The sequence below is a fragment of the Chiroxiphia lanceolata genome, chromosome 27, assembly GCF_009829145.1.
Source record: "Chiroxiphia lanceolata isolate bChiLan1 chromosome 27, bChiLan1.pri, whole genome shotgun sequence".
In the NCBI taxonomy this organism is placed as follows: Eukaryota; Metazoa; Chordata; class Aves; order Passeriformes; family Pipridae; genus Chiroxiphia; species Chiroxiphia lanceolata.
Genome location: NC_045663.1, coordinates 5,736,442 through 5,758,496, shown reverse-complemented (window position 1 = coordinate 5,758,496; position 22,055 = coordinate 5,736,442). Strand labels below are relative to the sequence as shown.

Sequence of the window (22,055 nt, the reverse complement as noted above, 5' to 3'; positions counted from 1 at the left end):
AAAGGCAGGCTTTGGTCAAAAGCTGTTTTGCCACCCCATTACCAGCTCTGCTTTGGCATTTGTTTGCTTTCTGAGCAGGGCAGAGGCAGTAGATTCCTCTCCCTCTCACCTTAGGTATCCCATTTCTTGTATAGACTCACAAGGACAGAAGCTCCCAAATATTTATTGTGTCTCTGTTGAATTTTTGTAAAATTAAGGCGGTTTTTCAATGTGATTTTTCTCCAACTCCTGCCCTGGGAAGGAGCCCCAGCCAAGTGTCCTGATCATTAAAATCCCCTTTGTATCCCCCAGGCCATGAGGAACCCCCCAACCTCCCCCCAAGTGAATAGTTGAGATTACAGCACTCCTAAAAGAACCACCACAAAAGTCTCAAAGCAAAAAGCTGCAAATAAACATTCTTTCCTTTACTGCCCTTACTGCCCAGCTAATGATTACAGCTCAAGCCACTCCAAAGCTTAATCCATCCGGTCCTCCCTAAAAGGTTCTTCCCTCCAAACAACCATCAAAGGGGGAAGGGGGGTGGAAGACCAAAGGAAATCTCTCTCAATTGACCTGGACCTACCCATCTTCTAACTTCGAATGGAAAGCCGAATGGAAAGCCGGGCTTGAATCCACAGTGCCACACTTCAAAGCCTTTCTAAATACTATGTTGGGATCCACAAATCCTGCTGCTTGGGGCTGCAGCCTGGTGTAGGTGCTTTCTCACCCTACAAACTTTGGTTCAGACAGTCCTACAGTATCCCTTTACCTACTCCTGATTGAGCAGCAACTACACACACAAGCCAGGCTTTACTCTTAGATGATTCCACCTTCTGATATTCAACCCTTGACATCAACCAGTAAAACTGAACAGGGGAGAGCCTTACTTTCTCTGGATATTTTGTTGCTCCCTGAAGGGCCTTACTCCCAAGAAGAGCTTTAAAAAGGATGCATCACATCCATTTCTAACTGGTAGATATCAGCTATTCAGATTTAAAATCCAATGGTCAATTTGGACATGAAATGGTTAAGCTGGTACAGGGAGGGGGGATCTCTCAGCAACGCACCTCAGAACCTCACTTTGCATCTGCCCCTTAAATCTCAGGATGCCAGAGAAGTAAACTACGAGTGTGGATCACAAAGCCAGGGCCAAGCTTTTATTTGCAGCTGCTGTAAACTTCCCTTCATCCCATGAATCCCCCTATTCCACCTCCAATCTCCCAAGCAGGGTACATTAGGTTTTATTTTTACTGCTTCCTGTCTGCACCGACCGCCACTGTGCTGTTACGAGCACTGAAGCTGCTTCATTTTCCCTTTGAGTTCTCAAGTAATGGGTTAAAGTTCTTTTGGCACTTTTCTTCGTAAAGAGGAGGAATTTTTCAAAGTCTTTTGTTAAAATTTCCTTGTCTTGTTTTTAAGGCAGGGTGTGCCCTTTGCCACTTAACACAAATCAAAAGGATTTCACTGGTAGCGTGCGCATAAAGCTCATAAATCACTTTTAGAAAGCCATAAAACAAAATTATCTACAAAAAAAATCTAGCACACCAAGGAAGCAGGCTCATGGTTATTCAATAACTATATCATCTAACACCACTTCCCTTTTGCCATAGATCCAGCCTGACAGAGTCATTTATCCGGAACGTCTGTATAAATGAAACCCCCTTTCCAGGCTCGTACAACCCGTCTGACTGGTCTTCCGCCCGCTTCCAACTGAGGACATTTAAAAGTGAATAGCCCAAGATTCAGTTTTTGAAGCAAGTGGCCTCGTGTTCCACTCAGGAGACCATGAACCACCTTTATCGTTTCTGTGATTCTTCAGTGAAACAACAGGGAACAGCATTTTGGACTCTCCCTGCATCAGAAATAATTCTCCGTTTGAAAATTAGGTGTTCCTGATATATTTTTGTACTCACTAGTCCAAGACAAGCATTTAATAATCTCCTAACTCTTACAAATAGATGACATGATGCTGCATGGCCAGTAAAGCTACTGTGTTTGCAAACTCATCCTTGCCAGGCACTACAAATTTATATATCTTTTCATATAATCATCTATTTATATATTTTATACATCTCTATATATTTTATATAGATTATATTTAATACCAATATCTATTTATATATTTTATATATAATTTTTATATCTTTTTAATACACGTCTTATATATACATATATATTTTAAACATATACATCTTATATATACATACATATTTTTAATATATACATCTTATATATACATATATCTTATATATACACACACATATATATATTTATACACACGCACACATTTTCAGCATATGGAAGTCCTACACTGAATGGCTACTGAAACACACACAGCCCAGGGGGGGTTTGGCCAGGAAAGCCCTGCTTAGATAAAGGAATGGATAAACTGATAATACGTATTAATTTCTGACAGGAAAAGGTAAAAAAAAAAAGATTCGCTCCTTAGCAGCAGCACAGAAGTGCTGCAGGTTTGGTGGGGAATGCAGAATAGACCTAAAAAATGTGAGCAACAAATGCCTCCCTTAAAGGCCAGACAAATGACAAGTTTTATTCCTCTGTCCACAACTTTCAGCAACAGAGTCAACACCAACAGGTTAAAGCTACTCCTCCTTTCCTCAACCCTGTGCAGACCCTGCCCCAAGAACAGTAATTTGTGTAAAATCAAACGTCTTGTGCAAACACAGGCTCTCCAACCTTCCTTGGGAGCATTTCCCAGGCCAATTCTTGCCACAACCTTCCTTGGGAGCATTTCCCAGGCCAATCCCTTCCTGATGGCACAGTCCTGACACCAGTTGTAGCTGATCTCGTTTCACTCCCCTGCCATATGTGCAGCCCACCTACAACGTCTCCACTGAGTTCCTACTGTGAGACACAAACGATTTTTCCCTTCTCCAATATTTCTCTGCTTCTTTTCTATATCACACCTATAAATGTTGCAGAAGGGGTAAAATATGCATGTTTTTCTCTTGAACCTCACTGGAAAAAATCAAACGGATTTCTTCGCTTTCTCTGCTTATCTCCTCCTCACTAATAGGAAAAGCCCAAGTTCTGTGTATCCATTATGTAAATCCTGGAAAGGCTTTTATCTCCAGCACTAAAATTGGGAGGTAGTATCTTTAAAGAGACTTTAATACAGCATCTTATCCATGTTGCATTAATATCATCTGTCTTGTATCAGAGTAACATGAAAATACACTAGACCTTTAGCTTTTTTGAGGGGGATTGATCTAATTTGATTGGGATGCAAAAAATGTCACAGAGGATGAATACCAAAGTCAGACCTGTATCACAGCCTCCAGATCACATCATGTACCACTGTAAGAAATTTATTTAGAGACAACAATGAAAAAAGCCTCCAGACTGTTGAAATTGAGGGGGAGAGGGAAGGGGAAGAGCAGGAGAAAAACAGCAACGCATTTGTTGTACCCGGCTTGTATCGATTCGAGCAGCAGAAGCCACTAACAGCAGCCCTTGTTACAGAAACACAAAGGATTTCACCACAAAAATAGCACACTAACATTTCCAGTCCAAATGATCTGCTGTCATTAGTCAACTCTGCTTTCAAAAGCTTTATCAATCAACCTGCTGAGCCCCTGCCATTTGTTTTTCAGGATCAGTTACAGCAGCAGAGGCTCGACCGGTATTAAATGAGTCCTGTGGCCACACAGTCCACTCAGACCCACAGACTGCCCAGGCTCACAGCAATATTCAAAATTTATAATCTGTGATCCAAATGCCAAGGCTGAGAAAGCACCTACTTAGGGAGGCACTGAAGTGCAGCACAGGAAGGACAAACACAACAACCCAACAACCCTCGTGGAGGATAAAAACAGGCTCTTACACCTTTTTTACACTCTGTTGACACTTGCCTGTCTGACAGAAAGGCACCAAAAGCTTCAGGGGGCCAAGAGAACCGACTCTGCTGCTCCAAACACACAACAACGATAAGAGGGTACTCCAACACAAGGAGTTAATGGGTAATTTTATGCCAAGTTGCTTAAAAAAATCCCTGACGAAGCTCATTAAAACCATTCTTAAAACTGTTTCTTCACAAAGCATAGGTCAGTGTTTCTGCAGGATTTACCATTCCAGTAACAAATCAGGACAGGGAAAGGAAATGGCTAAGAAAGGAGGCTTAAACTGTGGGAAAAAAACCCATTTCAGCCAACCACGACGAAGATCAACATCCACAGATTAGTTCACTCCTTCTTTAAATCCTTTCTCTTCTCACCTTTACAAAGCTAAACATGCATCAATAAACAAATCCCAAAGCCTCTGTAACTTTGGTTTCAACCCAGGACACACATCAACAAAAATGTGTCAGAATGTGGGAGCATATGGCCACAACACCCACCCACCTCCAAACAGCCTTTTCTCCCCAATCCCAGGATCAATCCCTAACATCTACTTGAAGGGAGTTACTCAAGGATGAGCCCCAAATGCTGTAATCAATTCAGAACAATATCTGCTCCACACACACCAGCTGATCCCCACCAGTGTCAACAGGTTTACACAGATCAGAGTGAACACGTGGTCTTGAAGTGATGAAGACTTTGATTTATTTGGTGCTTTAACACCACGTTCTTTAATTCAGGAGAATACAGGCTGCATCCTAAGCCTTTGCCATTCCTCATCCTCTTTCCCTATCTTTTAAATTTCTGCTATATCCCAGTCTTTGCTTTTTTATCTTTGCAGAAGATACATTTCCTTCAGTTCCACTTACTGAAAATAATCATAGCTCTTAAAATTCCAAGTGGGCAATGGGGGATACAGGAGCCCAATTCCTCATACAGAATCCTGAAATATTCTGAGTTGGAAGAGACCCACAAGGATCATCCAGTCCAACCCCTGGCCCTGCCCAGGACACCCCAACAATCCCACCCTGTCCCTCAGAGCGTTGTCCAAACGCTCCTGGAGCTCTGGCAGCCTTGGGGCTGTGCCCACTGCCCTGGGGAGCCTGGGCAGTGCCCCAGCACCCTGTGGGGGAAGAACCTTTCCCTGAGATCCATCCCAACCCTCCTGGCACAGCTCCAGCTGTTCCCTCGGGTCCTGTCACTCATCACCACATCAGCAGCAGCTTCTGAGCTTCCAGCAGTCTTAACTTCATGGCTGAATCTGAGAAGATGTCTCTGTTCCAACCATGTGCTGGAAAATGGAAACCTGTTCCCTCAACCAGAGCTTGCCCCAATTTAATGCTGCCTGAAACTCCTTAATTAGCAATTTGTCCATCAGCTTAAAAATGGAAAAGAACTTCCCCATAACACATGGATCTAAAAAATAAGGCAAGGATGAATATTTTGAACATCTGTAGATTTTGAAACAAGTGTGCCACTAAAACCTGTTGTCCTATTTATTTGCCATGTTTCTTAAGACCAAAATGTCAGCAACAAATTAAATTAACTGCTTCTTCCATTGTTTCCAGGGAGAACAGAGCCCACCTATTTCCCTTATTTATAAAAGCCACCCCTATGCTCAGAGCAGGGGAACAACTCTGCAGTCACGTGTGTGGAGGAACAATGAGAAGGGATGACCCTGGTGGGTGGGAAACCAAGTTCTAGGCAGAAAAGCTGCCAGTTCCATATTCCACCAGCAACACAGGGATATAAAGCACAGAGAAAAAAAAGAAAGCAGGAATGCAGATGGCAGTCAATGCAAACAAGAGCACCCACAAAAATCCAACACAGAAATGAGAGATCAGAGGGTTTGTGAAAGACAAACCTGCAGCAAAAAGTGTGAGGAAAGACTGGGCGAAGAAAGGAAGGGAAAATAAAAAGTAAGAGTAGAACTAAAACGCAGTTCACCCCTCATAGTCATTAGAGGTTCCACTTACAAGGAATCAACATGGAGAAGTTCACATTTTTTGGTCAGGAATGTAAAGGATTTTGAACCTGACTCATGAGAACATTCAAGAGTTTTCTGACTCCCACCTAAAACCTCAAAAAAGCCACCAAAATTCAAACTACTTTTAAGCTTTTGCGGGGTTTTTGTTGCACTCAAGTCATAGTTTTCAGTGTTTGCCAAAAAAGCTGCTTTTATCAACAACTTTCACCCCCACCCTCTGACTGCCACTTCTTTTCACAGCCTTTTGGCTTCCCCTACTCACCCAAAAAATAACTTGTGGGCAAAACATTCCCAGGTTTAGGAGACCAGTTTGTCTTCTCGTGGTTCAGTCCCATTATCTGGCTCATTACTCCGACTCAAAGTGGGGTCAGGGCAATGCAGCAGGGCCAAAAACACCAAACTAAAATGCTAATTATTCACAAAATGACACTGCCAGGAGAGTGTCCTGTGCTGGACTGGGGTGAGAAGGAAATGACAGACAGATTTTTGTGGGAGGTACATGGAAAAAATGACGGGAAGCTAAAGAGAATTAATTATATATATATTTTATACATACACAAATATATATATATGAGGGTGAGAGCAGAGATTACAGTGATGTGGCTCAATGGTCACATTTTTAGTTTGTTTTATCTAGGTTCCCTCTTAGGGATAATAAGAAAAACATTATTTTTTTATTTTATTATTTAAGCAGTAATCAAACCCAGAAAGCTTCACTATTTCTATTTAACAAAACAATTTGACTGAAACTGAGGTAATATGAACACAAGAGCCCAATTCCCTGTTTTCATAACCTTCTCCAAGTCCTGCAGCACGTGACCTCTGTGGTAAGACTAAAAGCAAGCGATAAATCCCAAACTTTAACTTTCATATGCTTGTTGGCAATGCATCTTAAGACTTCAAATATTTAGTGTTTTCTTTCTGGAAGAGCAGTGAATCAGGATATCTTTAACACAGGTCTGAATACTCGTCCTAGACATGCAAATGTGTATCTACAAATTTCATACCTGTACAGTTAATTTAATGAGATTGCAAATTAAAAAGTGGATTTTTTTCATTTATGGACAACACAGTGTTTACAAATGTTTACAAAATCAGCGGTTTATGTTTATTTACTTCCATATGTGCATAAAATATTTTAAAATGCTTTAATAGTCTCCAAGTTAAAGGAGCTACAAGTGGTACAATCTCCGCTCAGAATCTCTAGGACCATCCACTGTCCTGATATCACCTTTCTATGCAATTTCATTTTTGCCAAAAGCTTTCTTTTGAAGTCTGGCAGGAGCTTCCAACTCCCAGTTAAATTCTATTTATTAGACTAATAAAAAACACACACATAAAACAGTCACATAATTTAGAGTCTTTCTGTCAGGCAGTTTCAGGCTCTGGCACAGCTCAAAACAATTAGAAGACCAGAAATCAGATTTCTACCTTATTTTTGAAGTGCACTTCAATGGGCATAATGAAGCCAGCGTAGCCAGACTCCTCCACCTTATAGGGGGGCTCCTTGCACACTGAAAGAAAACAAATAAACGTGAACTTGGAATTCAGCACAATTTCATCTGAGCCAAAAAGGAGTTGCAAGAGGAGAAACAGGCCCCTGAGAACTCAGGACACAGTTAAAACACTGACCTTTGTGGAGAAAACCACACAGAATAAGATGGTGGCCACAGGCTTAGTTGGGAACATGAAAATCTGTTCTTAGCTCCTCCCATGGAAAGGAAACATAAAACACTCCAGGCCAGAGGCTCTGTGAGATTCTTACCCCCCTTTGTAGCGAGATACAATTACATTTCTGGGCTGTTCCACAACAATGCAAACTGCCAGTTCAAGCTGTCTGGCAAGAAAAGGCCAAGACCCAAAAGGTACAACAGCAGAGAAAGGTAAAATTGACTTTGATGTCCATATTTATTAATCAAAGCACTACAACATGCAAGCAAGATGATTATTTTTAACTTGAAACACTCCCCTGAAATCCTCAACCCTCATAATGAGGTAAGAGGCTGCTTCCCCCAAAGGTTCACAAACCCAAAGGGCAGGTGAGCACTGCTATTTATTCCACACACAAGGAAACACAAGGAGGAAGGTGAACCAGTTTGTTGCTAAGGTCAGAGCTGCTTTCTGCAGCACAGCAATTAGAAAAGTTAATTGCTTCAGAGAAATTAACCTGTGTGTTTCCTGCCTCAGTTGCCCCTATCCCGCTACCTGGTGTAGCTTCATGCTCCTGAATCCTTCCTATTATCCACCACTGCATTTCAGGATAGGGATACCCAACTCTAAGGATTCCAGGATCATTTCTTTGGCCATGATGCAGAAACACACAACAGCTGCCAGAAGAAACATGAGACCCACAGAGATGTTCTCCCTCCCAGGAACCGGATGCATTCGCGTATAATTTATGCACTACAATATATGTAAATAAAGTCAATTAAGTAATTAGAGGAATTCAGTGTAAATCTTTGGAGTTTCTCATAAGAATTCCGAGTAATTAATATGATTAGGAAACAGTACATCAAACCTAAAAAGCACACAAATTATTTTCCTTTAATGTAGATATGTTACTCCAGCTCTAAGCACTTCTACCATCATTAAGGTGCTGAAAAACAGCACTCAAAATTCAACTGTGAAAAAAAGGCATAGCTAAAAATAATAAAAACCTCTAGACTTGCTTTAACTTGAATTTTACATAAGAACCCTGTCATTTAGAGGGAAAAACCCAAAATCAAAGAGCGGTGCCAATATGGCAGCGGGAATCTCAAGCCTATCTGCCAAGCAGCCTTTGTTCCTCTGCCACTCTATTCTGACAAATTCCAATGATTCCAGGAGCAATCTGCCAGCAGCACGAGCCCACCTTCAGCACCAGGATCTGCTCCAAGTGAGACAGAACCAGCTGAAGGAACCCTTCAAACAAACCTAGGAAGAGGATGCATATGCCACAGTATTTATGTAAAACCCAAACACACCTTGGTCAAAGGCATGCTGGGCTTAGAATGGAGCTCAAGGAAGCATTAAAAACCCAGGGATTAGGGAAAAATAGCTCGTGGAATGTAGATGATAAAGCAACTGACTGAGCAAAGGCCATGGTTTCACTCTGCCAGAGGGCAGGGTTAGATGGGATATTGGGAAGATGTTCTTCCCTGTCAGAGTGGGGAGGTCCTGGCACAGGTTGCCCAGAGAAGCTGTGGCTGCCCCATCCCTGGAAGTGTCCAAGGCCAGGTTGGACGGGGCCTGGAGCAGCCTGGGCTAGTGGAAGGTGTCCCTGACCATGGCAGGGCATGGAACAAAGTGGTATTTAAGGTCCATTCCAACCCAAACCACACTATGATTCTATGTACTACCACAACACAGTTGTTTGTAATAAATTAAATTACACCAGATGACAGAACTGTAACCCAGCAGATTACAACTTTTATTCTATAAATTAGCTTTCAGCTCAGTCCTGCACTTGTTTATCATACATCAGTTTTACTACATCAATTTGAAGGAGATATTATTAACATACATTCCATATTCACACTCTTGGGAGCTGAGCGCCTTTGAGTTACTTTCCACTGTGGTCTCTTACAAATAATCCATGTCATAGGTTGTCCTAAGACATTCTGAGTGTACTTCGTTTAAAAGAATATTTCTAAGAATGCACATTACAAAGTACTTCACAGCAACACTCACAGGCAGCTTATATTTCTTAAAACAGTAACACTGCAGCTATAGTTACACATGTTACATGCTACAGATATAACTCTGTGCTGCCCCCTAAAAGGGCAATTCCTATTCCTCCACCTCAGCCTCATGAATTCCCGCTGCCCGGTGCCAGCATTTTTTCTACACAGTCACAAAGCAAAGACAGAAAATAACACTGCAACGTGTATACTCTGCCCAACCACACTGACCGCACAGCCAGTGGCAAAGAGACCATCACCCTGTGGCATCACTGATTTCTGCTGAGTTAATCTACCTGAACTGGCACCTGAGGCTAGGAATTGCAAGAATCCATGACCAATGCAGAACTCTGCGTACCCCAGTACATATAAAAGCCCAGTATTTGAGCATCTCTCACTGATCATGTGCTTCTAGCTTTTGCTGGTGAATTCCAACAAATCAAACCTACCTTTCCCATTCCATAACGTGAATTATCTTCTGCTGTCACTTGTGTGTTGAGAACCTGCAAGTACTAATGCTTAAACAAGAGGAGAAAGCACCTCACCTCCTGCCCTTTCACCAGAAGAAAGGTCCCATTCTCCCTGACCTTCCTCAAACACAGTCAAGAAAGGTTAAAGCAGAGCGCACACAATGGACATTTCGCTCCCCTTTAAGGAGCTATTTTAAAGAAAAGCGACAGCCTAAGACAACCTTAACTCACAAAATGCTATTTCATAGAGAGAACACCTAATAATACACCTTCAAGCACCCACTCACCTCGCTTGGGCTTTGGGAAGCTCTCATGCAGCCGAAAGACCACGCGTTCCACAAAATGCTGGATGTCACACTGCTCGGGGCCACGGACAAACACCATCCAGTCATGGGTGAACCCCTCCGTGGTGGGCTTCTTCCTCAGTTGGGCTCGGTGCCCCAGCTCCAGTTTGACTTGCACTGTGCACTGTTTTAGGACAAAGGTTTTAGCATTTTAGGACCACAAGCAAAATGATGCAGTTTATAGGTTACAGAACGATGAGCCCCCCGACAGCAGAGCCTGGGTCTGCCAGGGGGGAACATAACAGATCCACGGAGAGATCAGCCCCAGACTGACAACCAGTGTTGCCAACAGAAAAGGCATCATAAAAATACCTCCCAGCACCATTTCATAACTATTTCCCCCCTAATACTAGAGCAGCTTTAGAATTGGAATCGGTTTCTCTGCCTCACTTATCAGTTAAATTGTCAGCAAAGTCCTAATTGCGGAGTCTTTATTTCTAGAAAGTGTCAGAGACAGAACTTGATGTTCACAGCTTCCAGGATTCACAGTACTGACAGAAAACTAATTTTGAAACAGGAAAAATCACATCATGAATCGGTGGTTTAGAATAAAACTCTGATGTTTCCTGTATTCTAAATATATTTTATTAACACACTTTCCAAGATCAAGTTATCATCATCTCTGCCTGCACTATGTCCAACACTAAACTGACCTAATTCTGATTTGCACTCCTGAATCCTACTCCAATCACTAACAGAGAAGGTGTATTCTGTGCCTTACTGAAAGCACAAAAATCCCATTAAAATGTCTTAAAAGCCAAATGAAATTAATGGTGAAGGTCCACATATTATTGCAGACTTCAGACAGGTGAAAGGGAATGAATAAAACAGATGTAACAGAGGAAAGGGATTCAGACACAAGATAAATCAAGGAAATGTTAGGGCCAGATTTGTAGAAACAGAGAGTAACGCCCAAGGTATCCAACTTTTGTGCATATTTGTTACACAAACCAGAGCAGCAACACACTGATTCCAAACTAATCCTATCAAAATCCAGCTTCAGCACCAGGAGGTTCATAGAAAAAGGGGCAGCTTTTAGTCCCTACCCCATCCTTCACTTCAGGCTTGCAAATGTGTCTTGTTCTTCCTAGCAGGTCCCAATTACCACTGGGAGAGGCAACATTATTTGTCATTACCTATATTACATGTTGACCCGGAGCCAAACCAAAGGCATGATGTTAGACAATGAACATGGAAAGAGAAAGCTTCCTGAGCTCTAGACAAATGTTTAGGGAATGCATCATCCTTATTTTCCCACGGATGAACTGCAGCAAGGAACGTGATCACAATTAACATTCGAAAAATATTTTGCATCTCCAACCTGACTTTTTTCAGAGCACAGTTCTTGTCCCTGTAAAAAGCTCTCACAGGAGGTCTGCAGAGCACCAGGCATCAAAGCCTGACCTCCCAAATTGCAGTCCAGTTCCAATTTCAACCATAAGCCTTAACACACTTGTTCAGGCAGTTTATATCCTCACAGCAAAATACCTTCAGCTCGATCCAACACATCCGTTCTAAGGCTCGGGGACAAACTCATCTAATTAATTCCTTCACTACAGCATTTCTTTGGGATACCTTCCTCTGCAAGTTCCCATTTTTTCTACACCGGCTCCATCTCACTCCTGAAGGAGCAGGGCCAGCTGTTCTTTCATGTCGCATTAAGGACTCAGAAGAAAGGCAAGGTGTGCTTCACCCGGAGCACAGCAATCCCAGGAAAGCATTACGTGGAGACAGCCTGCCCAAATCCTAAGCTCCAACTGGAGTGTGCCTGCAGGCCTGCTTTATCTGGGATGCTTCCCACAGCGTTCACATCCCCTGAGCCAGCCCCAGCCGCAGCCTCACGTTATCGTTCCATAATTACCCTTTAAATTCTGCTACTGTTGCCAGTTACTACCCCTCTCCTGAGAAGTGCAAATGACTGTCAGGCTACAAAATCTGCCTTTCCGAGTCAAAACGGCTGAGAAACTGTAGCTGAGAACCAGATGGGGCTGTGTGGAAGAGACCGAAATTAAACATAAAGGAGAACTGTTTAACTGAGAGCGCAAGTTGTACTTGCTGCACTCCTCACATCCCGCTCCAATTAACAATCGCTGAGAATTAAGCCAGAAGTTGAAACACATTTGAAAATAAGATCTCCCAACATAACCAACATCCAAAGTTGCTCCGCTGAAAATGGAGGGTTTTTTTCCTTTTTATTTCCAAGCGTGTCTCCCAACAAAGGGAAATCAGGATCCTATTCAAACAATTTGTAATAATACAAAGGAGCCTGCTTTCAACTTCTCAATAAACATTCTGAAGGCTGCTCCGGTTTTTGTTTGATGTGCTATAATTGCCTGAAAGCCATCGAGCGGCTCCCGTTCCCGCTCCTCCGGGTGATTATCCGGGATAGCGGGGCTCATTCCCGAACCTCAGCTCGGGAGGTACCTGTTACCCGCTCCCAGCGCACACAAAAGGCTCCACATCCACATCACCTCAGGTAAACTTCCAGCATCCATCCTGGAGCAATCCGGTGGCATCAACCCTTCCCGGTGGTATTAACCCTTCCCGGCGCAGCTCCGGGGGGGTCGCATGGCCGGCACCTCTCTCGCTGTCAATAATCCGGGTAGGAATTTGCGGAATTGCTGCTGCCACCCCCCGCCGCGGGCGAGGCTGCGGCGGCCGCCCACGGAGGGGACAGGGCTGAGAGCCCCCCAAAGGGGGTGGGGAGGAGGTGTGACCCCCAAAACAGGGTATGGGTAGGAGATGTGACCCCAAAATGGGGAGTGAGGAGGGCTGTGCCCCTCAAATGAGGGATGGGGAGGAGGTGCAACCCCCAAAGGGGTGAGTGGAGAAATGTCCCCAAAAAATGGGGGTTGGGAAGGAGGCGTGCCCCCAGCCAAATGGGCTTCAGGAGATCTGCCCCCCCCAAAAGGGTTGTGGGGAGGAGATGTGACCCTCCTCCAAACAGAGGGCATGGAGAAGGTGTGTCCCCACAAAGGGGTGTGAGGAGGAGGTGTGCCCCCCAAATGGGATTGGGGAGGGCATGTGTCTCCCCAAAGAGGGTTGGAGGGGGGAGACGTGCCCCCCAAAGGGGGCATGGAGGGGAGATGTGCCCGTCAAAGGAGTACGAGGAGGAGATGTGCTCCTCAAATGGGGTGCAGGGAGGAGGTGTCCCCCTCAAAGGGGTGTGAGCAGGACATGTACCATCCATTTGGGGTGGGCATGGAGGAGGTATGCCTCCCCAAAGACAGTGTGGGGAGAAGCTGTGTCCCCTAGATGTGACTGAGGACAAGATATCCCCCCCAAAATGGGGTTGGTAGGGAAAACACATCCCCCTCCCCAGTGGGATTGAGGAGGAGATGTGACCCCCCAAATGTGACTGAGGACAAGATATCCCCCCCCAAATGTGACTGAGGACAAGATATCCCCCCCAAATGAGAGGTGGGGAAAACACATCCCCCTCCCGAGTGGGACTGAGGAGGAGATGTGCCCCGCCAAATGCGACTGAGGACAAGATGTCCCCCCCCATTGGGAGGTGGGGAAAATATATCCCCCTCCCCAATGGGACTGGGGAGAAGGTGTATCCCCCCCAAAAATGGAGGTTGGGGAAAACATGTTGCCCTCGCCAAAGGGTTTGAGGAGAACATGTGCCCCCCCCCCCCAAATGGTGGTTGGGGAAAAGATGTCCCCCTCCACCATGAGATTGAGGAGCCGATGTGCCCCCCCACAACGCCCCCCAACACGCCAGGGGTGGGAATCCCGAGAACGGGGGTGCCCCCCCGCAGCACCCCCTCCTCGGGGGGGCCCTCCCCTCCGTGCCCCCCTCTCTGAAATGGAGGGGGGCGGCACCGCCCCAGCCCTCCCTCAGCGCGGCGCGGCCGCTCCGCTCCTCACCTGATTGTCCATGGCTGGGCACGGCAGCGCCGCGGGCCCCGCTCGCTCGGTCTGCGCTGCCCGGTCGGCGGAGCGCGCGCGGCGAGGGGAAGGGGAGAGAGACACAGAGAGAGAGAGAGAGAGAGAGAGGAAGGGAGGGAGAGGGGGGGAAAAAAACCCACAGCCCTCTCTCCGCGCTCTTGCGTCCGGTTTCTCCCCCCCCACCCCCCTCCCCGCCGCCGCCGCCGCCGCCGCCGCCGCCTCCTCGGCCGCCGCCTGCTCGGTCGCGGCCCCTCACGGCCCCGCCGCCCGCCTCATTGTGTGTCACTCACAGCGCAGCGCCAGCCCCGCGCCCGCCCCGCGGAACCGGAAGCCGCCTCACGACCGCCATGGCGGGGGGGGGAGAAGGGAGCCAATACCAGCGCGCTGCGTGCGGCACCGCCCCCTCCACCTGATGGGCAGCCGTTCTGACCAATGGAAGGGCAGGCTAAGGGGAGTGGGCGGGGAAAGGGGCGGGGTCGGCACGGTGGGTCCAGTAGGGTCTGATGGCCCCTCCAGAACTTCCCTCAGACTGGGTGAGGAGCTGAGGTGGGTACCGTGTCCTTCGCAGTTCTATCCCAAGTGCTGTCCCCCAGAATGTTCCACGAAGCGTACAGCCAACACCAGGATCGGGCGTTGAGGCCTCGTTTTTTGCCCATCTAGCTCCCTCCTCTCCTCACTGCTGAGGCAGCTCCTCAGTGCCCGGTGCTCTTCTCAGTTCTATTCCCAATTTTGTCTCAGGATGTTCCTCGAAGTGCACAACCAACACCAGGATCAGGTGTCTGGGCCTAATTGTTCGCCTGTCTTGCCCCTCTTCCTCCTAGCCCCTCTGCAGCTTCTCAGCGTCCGGTGCCCTTCTGGGTTCAACCCCCGGTTGTGTCGCCCAGGGTGTCTCTCGAAATGCACAACCAACACTGGGATCAGGCATTTAGGCCTCATTCACCCGACCCGCCCCAGGTGAGGCTCTGAGGCAGCTCCTCCACACCCCAGTGCTCTTCTGGGTTCCATCCCCAATTCCATCCCCCAGAGTGTTCCTCGAAGTGCACAACCAACACTGAGATCAGGCGTTCACCCATCTCTGTTCACCCATCCCACCACTTCTCCCTTTCCCCCATCTCAGTCCACGCTTGTCTCACCTGTGTGTTAATTCCTGACACCAATGAGCAGGAACACGGGAGAGCAAGGGGAACAAGCAAAGCCGTGGCTCCCAGTGTGGTGAGCACGGCACATCGGGATGGCCAGGCAGGGCTCGCCTTGTTCTCCCCAGTCTCTCTTCTTCCTGTGCCTTTTCCCTCTGTTTCTCCCCGTCAGTTCCCCCATTTCTCCTCAGTTTATCCCATTTTCTCCTATCCTGCCCTGTTTCCCCTCACTCCTTCATTCTCCCTTGTCCTGCCTCATCTTTCCTTTGCTCTCCCTTGTTTCAACTGCCTTCTGTCTCCCTCATTTCTTTCCTTTTTCCTCTCAGTTTCTCTTCTTTTCCCCTCAGACTTCCTCATTTGTTCCCTCAGTCTCCCACATTTCTCTCGTTTTCCCCCCTTCATCTCACTCATTTTCTTTCTAGGTTACTCTCCTTTCCCCCTCAGTTTCTCTCCTTTTCCGCTCGTCTCCCTCATTTCCCCCCCCCCCGACTCCCTCATTTTCCATTTTTCCTTCCGTTTCCCACCTTTGCTCTCATTTTCCCCCTCAGTCACCTCTGTTGTTCTCTCCTCCCCCCCCCCCCCCAGTTTCTCTCCTTTCCTGCCAGTCTCCATCTTTTCCCTCAGTCTCCCTCATTTCCACCTCGTTTTGTTGGTCCTTTTCCCATCTCCCACATTTCCTCAGTTTCCATTTCCCCCCGAGTCTCCCTCATTTCCTCTCAGTTTCTGTTTTTCCCCCTCAGTTTCCCATGTTTTCCCCCTGTTTCTCTCCTTTTTTCCCCTCTGTCTCCCTCATTTCTCCCCTCAGTCTCACACATTCCCTCTCAGTTTCCAATTATCCCTTCGGCGACCCTCATTTCCCTCAGTCTCCTACATTTTTCCCTCAGTCTCCCTCTTTTTTCCCCTGAGTCTCCCTTATTTCCCTCAGTTTCTTTCCTTTTACCTTTGGCCTTCCTCATTTTTCCCTCAGTCTCCCTCATTTTCTTTCTATTTCTCTCCTTTTCCCCGTCTCCCACACTTTCTCCTCAGTCTCCCTCATTTCCTCCTCATTTTCCTGATTTTCTCCCTCAGTTTCCCACATTTTCCCTCTCTGTTTCCTTTATTTTATCCCTCATTTTCTCTCCTTTTTCTCCTCAGTCTCCCTCATTTCCTCTCAGGTTCCATTCTCCCCTTAGTCTGCCGCACTTCCCCTTGGTCTCTCTCATCTCTCCCCTCAGTTTCTCTCATTTTTTCCTCTCAGTCTCCCTCAGTTTCCCTCATTCCCCTCATTTTCCCCTTTCCTCTTGGTTCCCATTTCCCCTTAATTTCCCTCCTTTCTCCCATTTGTCCCTCCATTCCCCTCATTCCCCCTCAGGTCCCTTCCCCCTTCCCACCTTCCCCCTCTCCCCCTCTCTCCCTCTTTGCTGCTCTCCTGCCCGGGGAGAGTTTTACCTTTTCTTACATCTTTAAGTGACGAGTTATTGGGCTCAATTTTGCCAGCCCTAAATGGGACTATCTTTACAAGTGCAATTGGTGACTGTTTCCAAGCAAGTTCACTCAGAATTTCTTTTTCTTCATGCAACTTTCTTGTTTCAGATAGTTTGTTGATCTGTGTGAGACAGCAGAAAACCCCCGTGTTAGCCAATAACTCTGTGTGTCGCTGCCTGATCGCCACAGGCGAGGATTAATCAGCTCCCAAATCGTTCTAAAGAACCGCTTTACCTCATCAACACGATAGAGGATATTAATGAAGCAAAATGCTTAATCGCTTCAGTTAACAACAACAACAACAAAAAAGAGCCTGATTTGGTTCCTTTAAGTGCTCCTGTTTTGATTTTCCATGTTTCTGTCTGATGCAGTCCCAAAAGACATCTCCTTGGACAGTCGCTTTTCTTCACCATTGAGACAGGGCCTCTTTCTCTGGGAGTTCTCATTGATATCTTTAATTGTGGACATTATTCCCGTGCACGTGACTCTTGGGTCTAAATCTTTTATTTTCTGCCTCCCAATCCTGGCTATTCACTCCCAGCCTCATCACAGCCCTTGGTGGTTACGTGCTCTCAGGGCTGAATATTTTCTGGGAATATCTCTGTCTTTCCCAACTTTGACTCCGCTCTCACTGTGCTGAATTCCTCCTTGTACAAGAGACACACCAGATCCTGAGCTTTTTTTCCTGAAAAATTGCCTGTTACTTTTTCTGCAACATCATTAAGTCAGCTTTTTATTTTAATTTCACCAATGACAAATTTTCCATGCCTTTGTTTTTGCCCAGCCTGGCATTAATGGTTGTTTTTGGGCTCTCCCAGTGCAGGACCCGTCTTTGCTTCTGGTTTGGACATGGGTCACTCCTTCAGCTTTCAGCTGCTCCTGGCCTGGGGAGGGATCCAAGCAAGAATTTGGATGCCTCCCAAGACAGAAACCCAGAGCCAGGAGCTTCAGCTTCCACACTGGCAGCCCAATACAAGGACATTAAACCACATTATACTGAAGAAATTTGGGGTGCCCCGTTCAGGGTAAACACCTCAGTGTACTGTTGCCTGCCTCCAAACACCCCAGGGCTCTCTGCTGGGACAAGCAGTTTGGAGTTGGACTTTGCTGATCCTCATGGATCCCTTCCAACTCAGGATATTCTGTGAAGTGGCATGAATGGATTAATTTAAAATGTGCTGGGGTGGCTCTTATATTCAACTGCGGAAAACACTCAAGGAGAGAAATTCCTAGAACCAGCCTTTGCTCCACTAGCGGTTCCCCAGCCTGAACAGTTTCCAGCACAATGACTGATCAAACTTACCCCTGATTTCTTTTCAAGCTCCCTCAAAAAGAAAAAATCACAGCCAAGGGCAGAAAATTTGCCAGGCTCTAGGGGTGTGTGTTGGGAGTTTTGGGTGCTGGGTTTGCTGGAGCCAGCAGCCATCCAGGCTTCTCCCAACTTCTAATTTTACAGGGACATCTCAAGCTAACGAGCTGTCAGCTGAGTGCCTTCACACCCGAGGCAGCCGTGGGCTGAGCTCCTGGTTCTTTATACCCATTCCAGCAACTTCTGGGCTTTGCAATAAAGCGTCTGCAAATCCAATTATCTTCTTTGTGGCACTGGATGCTGGCAGAGATCCGCTGTGCTGCTGCCATCTACAGTAGGGCCAGTGCCAATGGATAAGAAACAGATCTTATTTGCATATTCAAATATGCAAATGAATCACGACAGCTCTCCTTAATTTTTGTTTGGGTTTTTTATTTTTTCTTTCCACAGTCTTGCCTCAGAGATCTTTGTCTTGGGCTGAAAGGTGTATGTTTAATCTGTCTTGGCCTGTGGTAGGAGACTATGCCAAAGGTTGGTTCTGTCCCGTGGGATCTGGGGATGGTGGAAAATAAAATGGAAAAAAGACTTTGCACTGTGCTTATCCCTGTCTTGGCCAGGGCCGGGAAAGGTTTCTGGGTGTTTTCCCAGGTTCCAGTCCTGGGAAGGGACAACACATCCTTTCTCTCTCCTGCTTGTACAATCCATGGATGCTTTACAGGCCAAACGTGGCTGTTCCTGGGGACTGTGAGTGAAGGAGGAAATGACTGGAGTGTTGAGAAGAGTCCTAGTGCTCCAGTGGGAATAGTCATGTCATGTGCCAGTTGGGACAGAAAATTTCATGCAACTCAAGATGCCTGAAATTGCTCATTTTTGACCAAAAGTTTTTTTCTGTAGGCTTAATGTCCCTCAGTGTAAATGTGGGATTTGCATCAGCTGTACATCAACTGTGCATCCCCTGTAAGTCCCTGTCATGGTTTTATACGTCTGTATCTGTATGTTTGTGGCTTGCCCTTCCTGTCCCTGGAGAAACAAGTTTGTTTCACTGTTTTTCATCATTCATTGTTATTTTCTCATTACTAATTTAATTGTATCTTCCCTGTTTCCACTCTTGAGCTGAAGACCATGACTTCTGTGGTCAGTCTGGGCTCTGAGTGGCTTGGACACCAGCCAGGCAGTGACCAAGGCTGATTCCAGCACTGAAAGGATCAGTGTAGAAAAATGATCATCTTGTAATAGTTCTAAGGACTTAAAGATTAAGACACAAACATCACATTTGAGCAGGGTTTCTCTGAGAAAGAGATGTGCCTGAGTGGAAAGACCCCCAAGTTCTCCTGCATGTCAGTCACTTCACTACCTTTTCTTACAGCTGCAGCATGACTATAGTGGTCTTCTACTTCTGCAAAGCACATCCCATGAGTTTCCCAGATGAACAAACCTGCAGTCAAAAGGAAGAACTGATGATATTTAGGTAAGAAGGGGCAGACGTCTTTCTCCTGGTGTGTATCATGGCTTTGCCAACAACAGTGTCATGTCTTTACGAGCAGCCTCAGAAAGCATCCTGAGCATGAATCAAGAGAGGATTTGGTTTCTCTGGTGGGACCTGGGTGCTGCTCTGGTCTGGGTCTGGCACAGACTCACCCCAGGGTTTGTCTGTGCCAGGGAGAAAAGCTGGGAGGGACAGAGAGAATCCGAGGTGAGGAGTGGAGCTCTTCAGCAGCGCTAGTTCTGGGGTAGCTGGCTCCTGTCTGCTGATCATTGGGATCCCTCCAGGGAATTGTGCTTGTTCCAACCAGCTGCCTAATCCCAGCAGTGTTTATTCTTCTAAAAGCAATTTTGCTTTGCCTGTCCTCTACCTTCCCCTTCCCCAGTTCACACTCCACACTACAGTGTTCACAGAACATATTTAACACCGGAGTAGTGCAGAGAAAGTCCAGATTGTTAATAACCAAAAACTCAGATTGCCAAAAAGATACTCCTAGCAACTACCAGCTGCATCTGGGAAAAATTACAGACAGCTTGGAAATTCTTTAGTTCCCTTATTAATGAAGGACTTTGTAAAAAAAACCAAAAACAAAAACAAAAAAACAACCCAAAAAAAAAACCAAAAAAAAAAACAACAACAACAACAAAAAAACCCAACCCACACTGTAATACAGTTTAGCTTAACTAAGTTCTTTTGTGCCTGAGGAAAATCTAAATTATAGCATGCTATAGCTACTGAAAAATGCAAAGGGATTTAAATGTACAATAACCCTCCAAACCAGAAGGAAGAGGGAAAATTTTCTTGGTAAGTGGGAACAAAATGAGAATTTATTTTATTCTTTCTGGGTATTTAGTGCTGGTGAAAAGAGCCAGATGAATAGTCACAAATACGTCATGGCCCTTGCAGATGCAACATGGCAGCACAAGCGTCCCTCAAACTGCCCCGCCAATGTGATCCAGTTCTGAATGAACAACACCAGCCTTCTGGGGGAGAAAGGAGCCTGTTTCTATTCAGCCCCTGACCCCTCTGCTCAGGGCTGTCAATGAAGGGGCCTCGTTAACACCAAAGGTGAGGTTGGCATTCTAATGTGCTGCTGAACTGACACCCATCAATCCATGTGTCGCTGACAGCACCTTCCCCTTGTGCTCTGCACACAGAGGTCAGGTTTGGCCGACTGATGTCACAGTCTGTGTCGTGCCAGGGCTGTCCAGACCCACCACAAGGAGCGTTTCACCAACTGGATTTGTCCCACGCTCCACACAAACTGCTGGCACGAATACAGCTGGGGAAGACGGGCTCAGGCACCTTCTGTGGCCACTGGAGCAAACACAATCACGGTACAATGGCAGGGAGTGAGATTCACTGCCCAAACTGGTGTCTGCTTTGAACAGGGCTTGTGGTTGCTGCCAAAGTTTTTGAGAGGTGTTCATCTGTATGCTGAGAGAGACAGGTCCACCTTCTGAGTGGAGACTGTCACCCTAGGCAGGGTGGCCTTTAGGCCTCTGAAAAATACCAGATGGGGGGGGAAAAATAGTTTGAAAAATAGAATGTAACAGGAGGAGATCAGTAGGGGATTCTGACCAGCACCCAAGAGCCTGTTCTGAGTTGTGTGTAGGAATTGTTATTCTAAGTGTCCAGAGCATCTGGGCTGCCCCATCCCCGGAAGTGTCCAAGGCCAGGTTCAACGGGGCTTGGAGCAACCTGGGATACAGGAAGGAGTCCCTGCCCATGGCAGGGGGTATAACAAGGTGGTCTTCAAGGTCCCTTCCAACCCAAACCATTCTATGATTCTGTGGTTCTACAAACACACTGTCTGAGATGCAGCCTCTCCCAGGGCATTCTCAGAGTTTGGAGTTGGACTCAGTGATCTTAGAGGTCTTTTCCAACCTCAATGATTCTACGATTCTACAAAATTAATACAAATTTCTGATTTTTGTGGATTCCGAGTCAGCTGCTCTCATGGTAGATTCCACTAAACTGTTTTTCTGGAATGGTATGAAATGAGCTTTCACCTGTAGGTGGGGTTGCCACATACGTAAATTTATGCAAATCACTTCTGATCTACCTATCTCAGGAATGATACCAGGTCAGATAGTGCCCCACGCTGCAGGAGAAGCTATGCCAACATGCCTGTGACTCAAGGAATTTGGCTAGTCCTGCCAGGCTGAAATTCATCCCACTGAAACTTAATCTTTATCACTGACATTGTTACCTGTGAGACAATAATGCACCTGATTGCAGCAAAGTAATTTTTCAGCAGCGTGGCACATCTCAAACACCCTGGAGCTTGATTTTGTTTCATAAAGGCACAGCCAGTGCAGTTCCAAGGGAGTCAGGTTGGATTATAAAGTGACAAACACAATTTTGAACAACATAGGGAGGACTGAGAATTGTCTGTAACAAATTAATTCCTTTTGTTACTCAGCCAACAAAATTAGGCAGGTAATACCCTCTCATGAGTGAATCCACTACA

General features: G+C 46.2%; 2 protein-coding genes across 2 annotated transcripts in view; both read right to left on the bottom strand.

The window, feature by feature from the left end:
• Positions 1–14,339, bottom strand: part of MLLT1 (MLLT1 super elongation complex subunit) — a 32,609-nt gene extending 18,270 nt beyond the window's left edge. Inside the window, 4 exon segments of the mRNA XM_032712060.1 lie at positions 2,587–2,591; positions 7,255–7,337; positions 10,240–10,420; positions 14,170–14,339. Of these exon segments, the coding sequence (XP_032567951.1) occupies positions 2,587–2,591; positions 7,255–7,337; positions 10,240–10,420; positions 14,170–14,181 (281 nt within the window). The 5' untranslated portion in view covers positions 14,182–14,339.
• LOC116799165 (protein mono-ADP-ribosyltransferase PARP4-like) lies at positions 11,644–14,092 on the bottom strand. The gene is made up of 2 exons (XM_032712059.1): positions 11,785–14,092; positions 11,644–11,748 (listed from the first exon to the last, which is right to left on the bottom strand). Exon 1 carries the CDS (start codon positions 13,802–13,804, stop codon positions 12,887–12,889), a length of 918 nt encoding a protein of 305 aa, XP_032567950.1. The 5' UTR covers positions 13,805–14,092; the 3' UTR covers positions 11,644–11,748; positions 11,785–12,886.
• Positions 14,340–22,055: the final 7,716 nt, after the last annotated feature.

Excerpts from the sequence above, each read along its gene's own strand:
- LOC116799165 (XM_032712059.1), bottom strand. The coding sequence starts at position 13,804 with ATGGGGGGGGACATCTTGTCCTCAGTCGCATTTGGCGGGGCACATCTC.